This window comes from Balaenoptera ricei, chromosome 2 (genome assembly GCF_028023285.1).
Source record: "Balaenoptera ricei isolate mBalRic1 chromosome 2, mBalRic1.hap2, whole genome shotgun sequence".
NCBI lineage: Eukaryota > Metazoa > Chordata > Mammalia > Artiodactyla > Balaenopteridae > Balaenoptera > Balaenoptera ricei.
Genome location: NC_082640.1, coordinates 3795191 through 3808960, shown reverse-complemented (window position 1 = coordinate 3808960; position 13770 = coordinate 3795191). Strand labels below are relative to the sequence as shown.

At 42.5% G+C, this 13770-nt stretch overlaps 1 protein-coding gene across 5 annotated transcripts in view; it reads left to right on the top strand.

The window, feature by feature from the left end:
• Positions 1-13770, top strand: part of ARHGAP12 (Rho GTPase activating protein 12) — a 111545-nt gene that overhangs the window by 13852 nt on the left and 83923 nt on the right. For all 5 annotated transcript variants that reach the window (XM_059909905.1, XM_059909896.1, XM_059909876.1 and 2 more), the window contains exons 2-3: positions 3505-3543; positions 5150-5904. In XM_059909905.1, coding sequence (XP_059765888.1) covers positions 5227-5904 — 678 coding nt within the window. In that variant the 5' untranslated portion in view covers positions 3505-3543; positions 5150-5226. The remainder of the gene's footprint in view (positions 1-3504; positions 3544-5149; positions 5905-13770) is intronic.

Genomic DNA, 13770 nt, shown 5'->3' with positions numbered 1-13770 from the left:
GTACACGTATGTATCAGACTTAAATTGTAAGGTCATTAATTATGGATACATTTATCCCAGTCCTCTTAAGACTTTGTTGACTTGTTTACTTTTTGATGTACCTGGTAAGGATCTCATGCTGTGAGATGTAGTTGATTAAAGCAGATGTCCTGGGGGAGGAAGATAACATTTGCTGGCTGTGTAATTTGTGCTAGGAAAGAAAATGAGAAAAATTAGTAGACAGAAAGGAGGAGGCCATTAGGTATTAAAATAGCCTGGTAGAAATGAATCTGACTTTGGAGGGGGGGAAAGAAGTAAAAGCTGTAAAAAGTTGTGTGTCTCTGGGTGTGTCTGTTCTTGTTGAAGCTTGAGGAAGAGGACCACTGGTAAGAGGCTTTTCACGCCTCAAAGAAAAGCAGTGGTTGTTACCTAATAGTAGATGCGCAAAAACTCTATCCTGGTGGTTGGGTACTTAGTAGTTGTGCGTGTGTGATGAAAAAGGGTGGAGGAGTGTGGTGATAAGTATAGAATATATTTCAGTTGGAGGAGTGTTGTGCTCAGAGGGCGTTGTAGTTGAATAAGATTCTAACCGAAATACTTGAGAGGTTAAGATAGCAGGATAAACAGTGCTCAACCTAATCTAAAGAGAAGAATCCACAGTGGGGGGAGGGATAAATTAGGAGTTTGGGATTAACATACACACACTACTCTGTATAAAATAGAAAATCAAGGGACTTCCCTGGTGGTGCAGTGGTTAGGAATCCGCCTGCCAATGCAGGGGACATGGGTTCGAGCCCTGGTCTGGGAAGATCCCACATGCTGTGGAGTAACTAAGCCCGTGCGCCACAATTACTGAGCCAGCTCTCTAGAGCTCGCGAGCCACAACTACTGAGTGTGCGTGCCACAACTACTGAGCCCGTGCGCCTAGAGCCCGTGCTCCGCAACAAGAGAAGCCACCACAGTGAGAAGCCCGCGCACTGCAACGAAGAGGAGCACCCGCTCACCACAACTAGAGAAAGCCCGTGCGCAGCAATGGAAGACCCAACACAGCCAAAAAATAAATAAACAAAATAATATTAAAATTAAAAATAAAAGAGATCACTCTTAATTTTAAAAAAAAGATAATCAACAAGGACCTATTGTATAGTACAGGGAACTATATACTCAATATTATGTAATAACCTATAAGGGAAAAGAATCTGAAAAAGAATATATATATAGGGCTTCCCTGGTGGCGCAGTGGTTGAGAATCTGCCTGCCAATGCAGGGAACATGGGTTCGAGCCCTGGTCTGGGAAGATCCCACATGCCTCGGAGCAACTAGGCCCGTGAGCCACAACTACTGAGCCTGTGCTCTAGAGCCCGCGAGCCACAACTACTGAGCCTGTGCGTCTGGAGCTTGTGCTCCGCAACAAGAGAGGCCGCGACAGTGAGAGACCCGCGCACTGCGATGAAGAGTGGCCCCCGCTCGCCGCAACTAGAGAAAGCCCACACACAGAAACAAAAACCCAAGACAGTCAAAAATAAATAAATAAATAAAATTAAAAAAAAAAAAGAAAAAAATATATATAACTGAAGTGCTGTGCTGTATAGCTGAAACTTACATGATATTGTAAATCAACTATACTTCAATAAAAAACTTAAAAAAAAAAAAAGAATCCACAGTTTGGGGAATAGACGAAGAAACAAACCAAAATTAAAACCACAAACAGGGCTTCCCTGGTGGCACAGTGGTTAAGAATCCGCCTGCCAATGCAGGGGACACGGGTTCGAGCCCTGGTCTGGGAAGATCCCACATGCCGTGGAACAACTAAGCCTGTGCGCCACAACTACTGAAGCCCACGCACCTAGAGCCCATGCTCTGCCACAAGAGAAGCCACCGCAATGAGAAGCCCGCGCACCGCAAAGAAGAGCAGCCCCCACTCGCCACAACTAGAGAAAGCCCGCGCGCAGCAACGAAAACCCAACGCAGCCAAAAATAAATAAATAAAATGAATAAATTTATAAAAAAAAAAACCCCACAAACATTTGTTTTAATACAGCTTATGTTTTTAAATAAAAATAGGTAGCATATATTATTCACATATATGCAGATAAATTTCCCTTAGATCCAAGTTTTTAGAGCTACCCCACAATTATTTTAATTTTATTTGAATCTGTAGTTTATAATAGGGCTTTTCTCTTCATATTTATTTTATCTCACTTTTCCTAGACCTTGGATTGTGATACATAATTCCTGCTGCGTGACTTTCTAGAAGTTTATTTTTTCAGTCGTCTCGGGCTTCCCAGTTCGTCTCCCACCCCCATCCCCGTATTAACTAGAAACCTGTTCTCAGCTCCTGCTACCCCTGTGCTCACTCTTGCTCATGTTGTCTGCCTTGTAGCAACTGCCTGTTCTATCTGGATGTCTTTCGACTGCTTCTCCGTCTTTCTTGTCCTCCCACTTCTCATTTCCTTTACAGTACTGACAACTTTAGTTTGGGTGTCCCATGTTGAACGTGGTGAAACTGATTTACCGTTTTCCCTGGCTGCTCTTCCTCCTTACCTCTGCAGTCGGTGGGGAAGGTGTGGTCATAAAGCCTGGCAGTGGCAGGCCGGGCGTGGACGCCTCTAGCCTGGGCTGCACCCCACCCCAGGGCCCCTCCCCTGCTACCAGGAAACCATGCGGTTTACTCCTTATTCTTCATACTTCCCTTTTCTCCATTCCTGCGGATCAGTGTCTGAGCAGTTGTGGTACACCTGAGCTCCTGTAGCCTTCTGTGTATTCCCTGACTTGTTTCAGTATCTTCAAAGATGTTTCGTAAGTTATTTTATTACTTCCTGGAAAGTAAAAGAAAAAAACGTCACCTGAGGATAAGTATTTCAATGTGGAACTTTGAAAAGTTGTAGTGAAAACCTTTTATGTAGGTAAAAGGATTAAAGTTCATAGTGACTAATGCCCTGGTAATGCGTGAAAATAAAGGCTGATTGCTTTGAAGCTTAGAATTTCTATTTACTGTGTCGGGAAAGACCAGGCCGATTGGGCAGGGTCGGGGTAGATTTTGGATATGGTTAAGTTTTAGGTACCTGTTAGGACACTGAGTGGATTTGGTTGTTGTGTGTCAGTAGTCGCCTTTAATCTAGAAGAATCTCTCTCTTTCATTTTTCATGAAATTGAGTTTTTGAAGAGTTCAGGTATGTTTCTCATAGAATGTCTCACATTCTGGGTTTGTATTTTACTAACGATTTTACAAAAGTTGTTTCTCATGTTATTAGAAGTTTGAAAAGATATTTCTGTCAGGATAAAAACTAAGGGCGAAAATGAAGTTGAAACGAAGTGGAAATGAAGTAGGAGGGGCAGTGGTAAAGTGTAGTTTGTTTGGAGGGCGGTGCTGGACACAGTCGTGATATGTAAAATTGTACTGTGTTCCTTACAGCTGTTGTAAAAAAAGTTATGCTTCTAAAACCACGAGCAACATTGCATTCTTAGCTTTCTTTAAGCAATCCTGGTTAAAGTTAACGAACTTTATTATTTTTTTTTCTATAGGTTTAAATGTAAGACTGGCTGTTTAGTTCTCCTTCTAAGGTAAGTTTTTTATTTTTATTATTTTTTTTGAAACAACATTACTGTATTAAATTAATTATTCAAGTAGGTTGTCTAGAAAGTAAATTTTAGTTGCTGAAATTGTATGCCTAACTAGTTATCACCTGGGCTTTGTCTGTTTCAGAGGATGTTGTCCCCAGGGGCGTGGTGGTTACTGCACATATAGTGTAAATAGTGTGCTGAGGAAAACTGGGAGGCTATGCGACCTTGTGGGAACATTTCTGGTACATCTCACTAGTCAGAGTTACTCTGGTTTGCCCGAGGATCCTGGAGTGCTGGGTTGAGCGTGTTTTCCTAGGCCTGCTGTAACAAAGTGCTACCAACTGGGTGACCTAAAAACTACAGAAACTTATTCTCTCACTCTTCTGGAGCCAGAGGTCCTCTGTGCTCCCTCTGAAGGCTCTACGGGAGAATCCTTCCTTGCCCATTCCAGTTTCTGGCGGTTGCTGGCATTCCTTGACTTGTAGCTGCTTCACTCCCCATTTCTGCCTCTGCCGGGTCTTATTCCCCTCTGTGTGTCTCCTCTCCTTGTCTCCAAGGATTTTGGGCCCACCCTAATCAATGTGAACTCATCTCAGATTGATTGCATCTGCCAAGACCCTAGTTCCAAGTACGGTCACATTCACAGGTCCTGTGTTAGGACTTAGACATACCTTTTTGGGGAACACAGTTCATCCCACAGTAGTTGGGGCTCGACTTGAATTGTAGCAAAATCGAGATGCTGTGATCATTCTGAAGCTTGAATGCTGTGTTTTATGAGGTACTAAAATATTTGGAATTGTAAAAGTGAATCCTAGGTTTCTCAAGCCATTTTAGGGCTATTTCTAGTAGACTTTGCATGGTGTGTGTGTGTAAAATTTACAAATAAAAAGACTGGTTATTTGCTGGGATTTGTGGGATTCAGCTTAACGAGGATGTGGTCATCCTGGGGTGGATGTAAGAGGAAACAAAAGTAAACTAGCAGTTTCTTTTCTCTGTTTGTGTGTATTTTGCCTAAAAGTAACAATGCTGCTTTTTAATCAGTTTATATTAGAAAATGAAACATATATTTGGATAACTTTTTTTTAAAGCTCACTAATGCACTTGATCATTTTAGAAAATAAAGAATGCAGGGTCAGTGAATGAAATTCAGGGTCATTGAAATTCAGCCTTAGCTTCAAAGAGGGTTTTTGATAAGGCATACAGTGAACCTAGAGCAATGCCTGGCCTTGGTAAATGCATAATATGTATTAGTGATTGTTAGTGAGCCTTTCTAAGAAAGTGAAGGAGGTTTGAGGTAGTCATGAAAGGAAGGAAAGTTCTTCCCACCTCTTATTTTTGATAGTCGGACGTCTGGTTGGTTAGCGTATTTACCCTTCCAGTCACTGGTTCAGTTTTGGTCATAAACGACTGAAAAATGTAGATTACAGTTAGAATGAGAGCGTTTGTAATGCAGGACCATACGTACAATATTAGACACATGTTTAATTTCTGGGTTTGAGATTTGAAGGTAATGTTCTTTATTCTGTGATGCTTGTGAATGAATATTAAAAATCCAGACTATGTTAACTTTTTTCTTCATTCTCTTCCTTCATTTAAATAAAAATAGCCGTATTGGTCCAACAAGCCACAGAGCCATAATGTGGCAAAGCATCCTTTTTGAGAGGTGAATATTACGGAACGAAGATGGCTGACAGAGGCGGGAAGATTGTTCCAGGGCAGGTGTGTATTGAAGTGGAGTATGATTACGAATACAAAGTGAAGGACAGAAAGGTCGTGATAAAGCAAGGGGAGCGGTACATCCTGGTGAAGAAGACCAACGATGACTGGTGGCAGGTCAAGCTGGACGAGAACTCCAAAGCGTTTTATGTGCCTGCCCAGTACGTGAGGGAGGTCGGCCGCAGAGCCCTGATGCCGCCTGTGAAACAGGCAGCGGGGCTGCCGAATCATTCTGTGAAAACGACGCAGAGTCTCCACCTTCACAGGTCAACAGAAAATGTGAACAAATTGCCCGAGCTTTCAAGTTTTGGAAAGCCATCGCCGCCTGTTCAAGGAACAGGTCTTATTCGTGATGCCAATCAGAATTTTGGACCCAGTTATATTCCAGGTCAGACTGCCAACCTCAGCCTGGACCTGACCCATAATCATGGAAAGTTCAACAGTGACTCACATTCTCCCAAAGTTTCTGGGCAGAATAGGACACGGTTATTTGGTCCCTTTCCTGGTCCGGAGTTCTTGGACGTAGAGAAAGCTGGCTTCTCCCAGGAACAGTCTTGTGATTCAGCAGGAGAAGGCTCGGAACGGATACGTCAGGATTCGGAGTCCGGTGATGAGCTTAGCAGCAGCTCCACTGAGCAGACGAGGGTAAGACTGAAAGTGGGTGATGGAGCACTTGTGCCACCTTCATAACCATTTAATTATAGGTGTTACTATTGTTTTTAATTTACTTTATTGAAGTATAGTTGATTTACAGTGTTGGGTTAGTTTCTGGTGTGCAGCAAAGTGAATCAGTCATATATATATATATATATATACACACACACACACACACACACACACCTTCTTATATTCTTTTCCATTACGGTTTATTATAGATATTGACTGTAGGCTCCCAGTGCTATACAGTAGGACCTTGTTGTTTATCCATTCTTAATTATAGGTTTTATTTTAATTAAAATCTTTGTAAGACTTAGGAATTGTTTGTTTTGCCTTATGTTTTCAGAGTACGTGGGTTTATCCCAACTGAGAGAGACAGAGAATATGTGAAATAACTTGTGGGATGATGGAGGTTCACTTTAGGGTTTCTCTGATTCTTCTTGTTCCTTTATAGGACTAGAACTTCCAGAAGTGTGGACACTTTTCTTCCCCCTCTCTATTGATTACCCATTATGTGGAAAGGATTTACTTAGTTTATCCAGGGATGATATTTCTTTTACTGGAAAAAGTACGTTTTCTAGCTGCACTCATTTTGATTTGTTTTCACTAAGTCTTCAGGTAATAATGGATATAAGAGGAAAAATGTCACAGGAATATTAACTACTAATACTAACTCTTGTTCTTTGAAACTTGTTTATTAACTTTGAATATTAAATATATATATATATATATTGAGAGAGAATGCACACACCTTTATCTCTGTTCATGCACTTTTGTGTCTTAAGTGTCTTGCATTGAATATTAGCCTTGAAAAAATTTTGCATCTGTGGTTTGATATCCACCCCCCCCTTACCTAACTTTATTTTGAGATGACTTTGTGTCAGTTTGTCAAGTAAAGTGAACTAATTTTAAAAGCACATGCGTGAAACTGAAACTTGAATGTGTTTAGAAAAGTTTAATTACTAGTGAATTTGATAAGTTTGGGCCTAAAGCTCTGTTGTAAGATTTATTCATCAAATTAAGTCAGTGAGGCTGCTCTTAAGGTGTGGTCTGATTGTAATGGAACTAGTATGTTCTTTTTCTTTTATAGGTTTTAATTTTTCCTGTGACATTTTGAATGGAGATAGGAAAAAGGGAAGGTTCTCTAGAAAAACTTCTGATGCTTCAGATCAAGGCAGTTACTGTCAGTTTACCATCATTCGTCTTAGTCTTTTCTTCAGTCCTTACGTGATACTTTGACGTAGAATATTTCTTTCATGTGTCCTGGAATTTTTCTGTGTGTGGCTCCTTGTGTATTAGTTGGACTTGGGGAAGACGTGTGTTTTCTCTTCCATGTGGCCATCACCAGTGTTTCACACCTGAATTTACGCTTCATGTGTAGGTCCACTAGCAGCCCTGTGTTCTCTTCATTGTGCTCGTTTTAAATGCACTACGTGGAAGGTCGAGGCTCCTAACCTCTCCTGGACTGTTTGGAAATCCTGTTCGATTTCTCTAGCCAGACCTCGTCCTAGCTCTTCGTGGCAGCTGTTTCAAACCTTTTCCGTTTTATTCAGTTCTCTGATTCACCTGCTTTTCCCTGCTATCTTAGCAGATAGTCTTGCCTCCTGTTTCACGGCAGAAGTGAAAACTGTGGGGTGGGAACTGCTTCTGCTTGGGGAGGATGTATGCACAGCAGTTAATCGAGCTGTCTTTAGATTTGAATCCGGGTCCATGTCACTTACCGGCTGAGTGATAATTGGGGCCAATTACTTAACTTCTGTGTGTCTCAGTTTCCTCCTCTTGACATGGGGATCACAAGTGGGTTCCTGTATACCTAGCACGCTTATAACTGTGCCTGGCACTTAAGCAAGTAGAGTAGGTATCTACTGCTGCTTAATAAATTACTCCCAGATCTCCTGGCTTAAAAGAGTAAACATTTATTATGTCACAGTTTCTGTGGGTCAGTCATTCAGAAGCAGCTTAGTTGGTGGTTTTAAAGGCTTAGGGTCTCTCACGGGGTTGGCGTCTTACGAAGGCTTGGCCGGGCCGGAGCAGCTGCCTCTAGGATGGTCACTCACGTGGTGCTGTTTGGGCCTCTTTGCAGAAGCTTGAATGTTGTGACTAGCTTTCCCCGAGACACAGCCATCCAAGAGGGAACAGGGTGGACGCTGCATTGTCCTTTATGCCCCGATGTTGGAAGTTGCACCCTGTCGTGTCTCAGCGATCACACAGCTCAGCCCTGCTCTGTGTGGAGGATACAGCACAGAGTGTGAATATCAGGCTACGGGACATTGAGGGTCACCTCGGGGCGGGCTATCACAGGACGCATTCAGCACACAGAGCTGCCATTACTGTTGTCGTCGTTTCTGTTACAGTTATTCCCGCCATGAAACCTACAGGTGCACCAGTGTCATGGGTGATCTCCCCCAATACAGGCAGTGCAGGCGGGGCATCTTCTATCAACGAGCGGTCTCTTCATATTTGCTTTTCCCTCTTTCTCACAAACCTTTTGCTAAACATTGTGCAGCGTTGGGCTCATATGGCTTTAGACTCATTATTTACCAAGTTGTTTCCTTCAGGATGTACATTTGCTCATGTTTTCCTGTTTCAGTAAAGCTCTTCAGCAATACCTTCCCCTCCGAGTATCACCTTATCACTCTTTACTGGCAACTTCTGGAAAGAGTTGCACGTATTTGCTTCTTTGTGTTTGCTCACTTCCTGCTCATTCCTTAACCTGGTCTCATATGGCTTCACCACCCCATCTAAACAGCTTCTGCTAAAAGCTGCCCACGGTTTGTTTCATTGTTGATAAATGTACAGACAGTTAAAAAAAAGTTTTGTACATAATCACGTCATGATTACAGTGAACAAGATTAATAATCAAAAGGCAACTTAAAATAATTTTTCATTGAGGCATAGCCTGTAATCACGTGTGTAAATTGTCCTGATCTTAAATGTGCGGCTTGATGGATTTGTGCTTAGGTACAGCCATGAGCCCCTTCCCACTCGGTATCTACACCCTCCCCGCCGTGTCTCTGCTAGGAGATTTTCATTCTTCTGACATGTTAGTACTGATCAGTCTCCTTTAATTAAACTTTCATTTTGAGATGATTGTAGCTTCGTAAGCAGTGGTAGGAAACCATAGTGAGGGGTCCCCTGTGCCCTCTGTCCATTTGCCTCCGTTGTAACGTCTTGCCAGACTGGACTGTAGTATCACAGTCAGGGTGTTGACGTTGGTACAGGCGAGGTGCTGGGCATTTCCATCAACACGGGGACCCCTTATGTTGCCCTCTGAATGGCCACACCCGCTCCCCTCCCACCCCCAACGCCGCTTAACCGCTCGCCACCACTAATCTGTTCTCCATTTTTATAATATTGTCATTTCAGGAATGTTATATAAATGGACTCACAGCCTATGTAACTTTTTGGGGTTGGCTTTTTAAAAAAAAAATTTATTTATTTATTTATTTATTTGGCTGCGTCAGGTCTTTGTTACGGCACGCGGGATCTTTGTTGCAGTGTGCGGGCTCTTTGCGGCACGTGGGCTTCTCTCTAGTTGTGGCTCGCAAGCTCAGTAGTTGCGATGCATGGGCTCTCTAGTTGTGGCGTGTGGGCTCATTAGTTGTGGCGTGCGGGCTTAGTCGCCCTGCAGCATGTGGGATCTTAGTTCCCCAGCCAGGGATTGAACCTGCGTTGGAAGGTGGATTCTTAACCGCTGGACCACTAGGGAAGTCCCCGGGATTGGCTTTTATCATTCCACATAATTCTCTGGAGATTGATCCAGGGTGTTGTGTGTATCAGTGTTTGTTCTTTTTGTTGCTGACTAGTATTCTATGGTACGGATGTACCGTACTTAAAAATAATTCACCCACTGAAGAATGTCTGAGTTTCCGGTTTTTGGCTATTGCAAACAAAGCCGCTACGCATAAACATTACTGCACAGGTCTCTGTGTGAACGTACCTTTTTTATTTCTGTGGCATAAATGCCCATGTGTATAATTGCTGTTTCACTTTTCAAGAAAATTAAACAGCAGTTACATGGCAGTTGCACGTTTAATTTTTCAAGAAACTGCCAAGCTGTTTTCCAGAGTGGCTGTACATTTGCATTTATATCAGCAATGCTTGTGATCCAGGTTCTCTGCATGCTCACCAGCATTTGGTGTTGTCACTTTTTTATTTTAGCCATTCTGATAGGTGTGTAGTAATTGCTCCTGATTTTACTTTCCATTTCCCTAATGGCTAGTGATGTTGAACATCTTTTATGTGCTTATTTGCCATCAATAGCTCCTTCTCATTGAAATGTCTCGTCAAGGCTTTTGCCCATTTTTAATTAGACTTTTGTACTGTTGAGTTTGGAGAGTTTCAAAATTATTTTATTTTATTTTTTTACTTTTTATTTTATTTTTTTAATCTTTATTGGAGTGTAATTGCTTTACAATGTTGTGTTAGTTTCTGCTGTACAACAAAACGAATCAGCTATATGTATACATATATCCCCATATCCCCTCCCTCTTGAGCCTCCCTCCCACCCTCCCTATCCCACCCCTCTAGGTTGTCACAAAGCATCAAGCTGATGAGAGAGTCTTTTTTTAGTATAGTCTAGATACTAGTCTTTTGTCAGATATATAATTTGCAAATATTTTCTCCCAATGTCTTTTTGTCCTCTTAACAGTGTCTCTTGCAGAGCAAAAGTTTTTAATTTTGATAAAGTCCAATTTATTAATTTTCCCTTTTATGGATCAGGCTTTTGTGTCAAGTCTAAGAACTCACTATATCGCTCTATTAGTCAGGGTTCTCCAGGGAAACAAGCAGTAAGACGTGTGTGTGTGTGTTTGTGTGTATGGAGGGAGATTTATTTTAAGGAATTGGCTTATGTGGTTATACAAGTTGGCAAGTCCAACACCTGCAGGGTGGGATGGTAGGCCAGAGACCCAGGGGAGAGCCAGTGTTGAAGTTCAGATCTGAAGTTTGTCTGCTGGCAGAATTTATTCTTGCATGGGAGGTCAGTCTTCTGTTGTCTGTGGGCCTTCAACTGACTGGATGAGGCCACCCACTCTGTTGGGGGGGGGCAACCTGATTTATTCAAAGTCCACCAGTTTAAATGTTAATTGCATCCAAAACACCCTCACAGAAACATCTGGAATAATGCTTCACCAAATATCTGGCCCAGCTGAGTTGACACACAAAATTAACCATCACAGTAGATTTAGATTCTAAATATTTCCCTCAAGTTGTTTTTTCCCCTAAAAGTTTATAGTTTTACATTTGAATCTGTGATCCATTTTGAGTTTAATTTTTGTATGAGGTTAAATCAAGGTTCATTTTTTTTGGCCTGTGGGTATCAGATTACTACAGTACTGTTTGTTGAAAAGCTATCTTTCCTCCAATAAATTGCTTTTACACTTTTGTCCAGAATCAGCTGGCCACACTTGTATGGGTCTGTTTCTGGGCCATCTCTTCTGTTTCACTCAGAGACATGTATGTCCCTCCTCTAATACCACACAGGCTTGATTACTCTAGCTATATAATAGTCTTGAAATTGAGTAGACTGATTCCTCCTACTTTCTTCTTTTTCCAAGATATTTTTGCTATTGTAGGCCGAAGAGGGGGAGAAGGTCTTTGCAGATATGATTAAGGTAAGGATTTTGAGATGAGGACATTATCCTGGACCCTACATGCAACCACAGATGTCCATAGAGAGGCAGAGAGGCACCACACAGAGGGAAGGTGTGAAGATGGAGCAGAGGGAGGTGTGAAGATGCCAGCTGGGATTCTAATAGGGATCATCTGTAGGTTGGTTTGGGGAGTAATGCCGTCTTAACAGTATTAACATTTCTTGCAGGCAGGTCTGGTAGTGCTGAATTCTCTCAGTTTTGTTTGTTCAGGAAAGTGCTCCACTTTGATGCATGATTTCTTTAGATACAGAGTTCTTGTTGGTGATTTTTTTCTTTCAACACTTGAAATATTTTACCCACTCTTTTCTTGTTTGCATGGTTTCCAGTGAGCAGTAACTCTTATTCTTGTTCTTAGTAGTTCAGTGTTTTTGCCTCTGGCTTCTTTCAAGATTTTCTCTTCATCTTTGGTTTTCTGCAGTTTGTGTGCGTTTTTTTGTATTTTGGTATTTGTGTAAGTTTTTGGTGTTTATCCTGCTTTCAGTTTGGGAAATTTCTGTTGACGTACCTTCAAGCTCATTGATTCTTTTCCCAGCTGTGTCCAGTCTACTGATCATCACATCAAAGGCATTTTCTCTTTTCTGTTGCAGTGTTTTAATTTGTGGCATTTCTTTTTGATTCTGTCTTAGATTTTCCATCCCTCTGCTTGCATTACTCATTTGTTCTTGTATGGTGCCTACTTTTTCCTTTACAGCCCTTAAAATATTAATAATAGTTATTTTAAATTCCGCCTGATAATTCCAACATCTGTGCCATATCTGAGTTTGATGCTACCTTTATCTCTTTAGATGGTTTTTTTTCTTGCCTTTTGCCATGCTTTGTAGTTTTTGTTGAGAGCCAGACATGTTTTATTGGGTAATAGGAATGGAAGTAAATAGGCCTCTAGTGTGCAGTGTTATGTTCAACGGGCTAGAAATTGGACTGTGTTTAAGGTTTGATGTAGTTGTAGGTACCAGACAGAGGCTTTAACTTCTTCAAGTACCCATGTTTTTGGCCTTCTCCGAGAGTTCCTCATTAGTGCCTGGCCCCCCAGTACATCTCCCTGCTGCCTACCTGGCCGGGACGGGGGGCGGCGGCAATGCCTCATTCCTTGGCCCACATGCCCTCCACCGACATGCTGGTAAGAGGATGGCCTCCTTGCCGCTCGGCGGTGGTGCAGGTTCTGAGTCTCCAGTAAGCGCCCTCTGTGTGTATGTACGTAGGTGGGAGGGGTCTTGTGACTGTCTGGCGGTGACCGCCCTGGTTGCTGCCTCCGTCTTCGCTGACACCACCCTGGCGGGGGTCTTGGGGTGCCTGTTACAGCCCTGCTTGCCGCCGCTGGTGGTCTGTGGGTGGAATCGGTGGTTTGTCCTGTGGCATTTGGCTGGACTAGAGCGGTAATATCCAAAACCTTTCAGTCTTGCTGGTCTTCCCCTTTTCTGGTTCTTCTGCTAGATGTAGAGCAGGGATTTGTTGGGGCTTTTTTGGTCTGTGCCTGTTGGTGTTTCTGGGTTGCTGACTTCCCTCTTTTTTTTTTTTTAATATTTATTATATTTTGGCTGCGCCTGTTTTTAGTTGCGGTGTGCAGACTTCTTAGTTGTGGCGTGTGGACTTCTTAGTTGCGGCGTGCAGACTTCTTAGTTGCGGCCTGTGGACTCTTAGTTGCAGCATGCATGTGGGATCTACTTCCCCGACCAGGGATCGAACTTGGGCCTCCTGCATTGGGAGTGCAGAGTCTTACCCACTGGACCACCAGGGAAGTCCCTGACTTCCCTCTTCAAACCTGAGGTGTATGAAGCCACAAGTAAACCCAGGGAATTCACCAGCATGTTGTTCATTGGGTCGTGAGGTCACAGTTGGTTTACCTTCTCTCTGCCTTTCAGAGTCGTCTTCTCTTTGTTTTATATATTATGTTTTTATTTATACCTGGTGTGAGGAATAGGGTAAAGTACATTTCCTCCTTTTTCCCAGAACTGGAAGTGATTGGTAAGTTTTTAATGGTAGTTTTTAAGTACTCATTGTCTTGACCTCCTAACAGTCTTGGTTAGAGGATGGCCTCTTTGCCACTTGGCAGTGGTGAACGTTCTCTGGGGGATCCTCTCATCACAAGCTTCCATCATGCCCTGTCCTTTTCCTTTGCTGTACTCATCACACTTATGATTGTTTTCTTTCTTCTCACTAGTCAGTCTGTGGTCTCCAAGGCCAAGCTATCTACCGTGTCTTG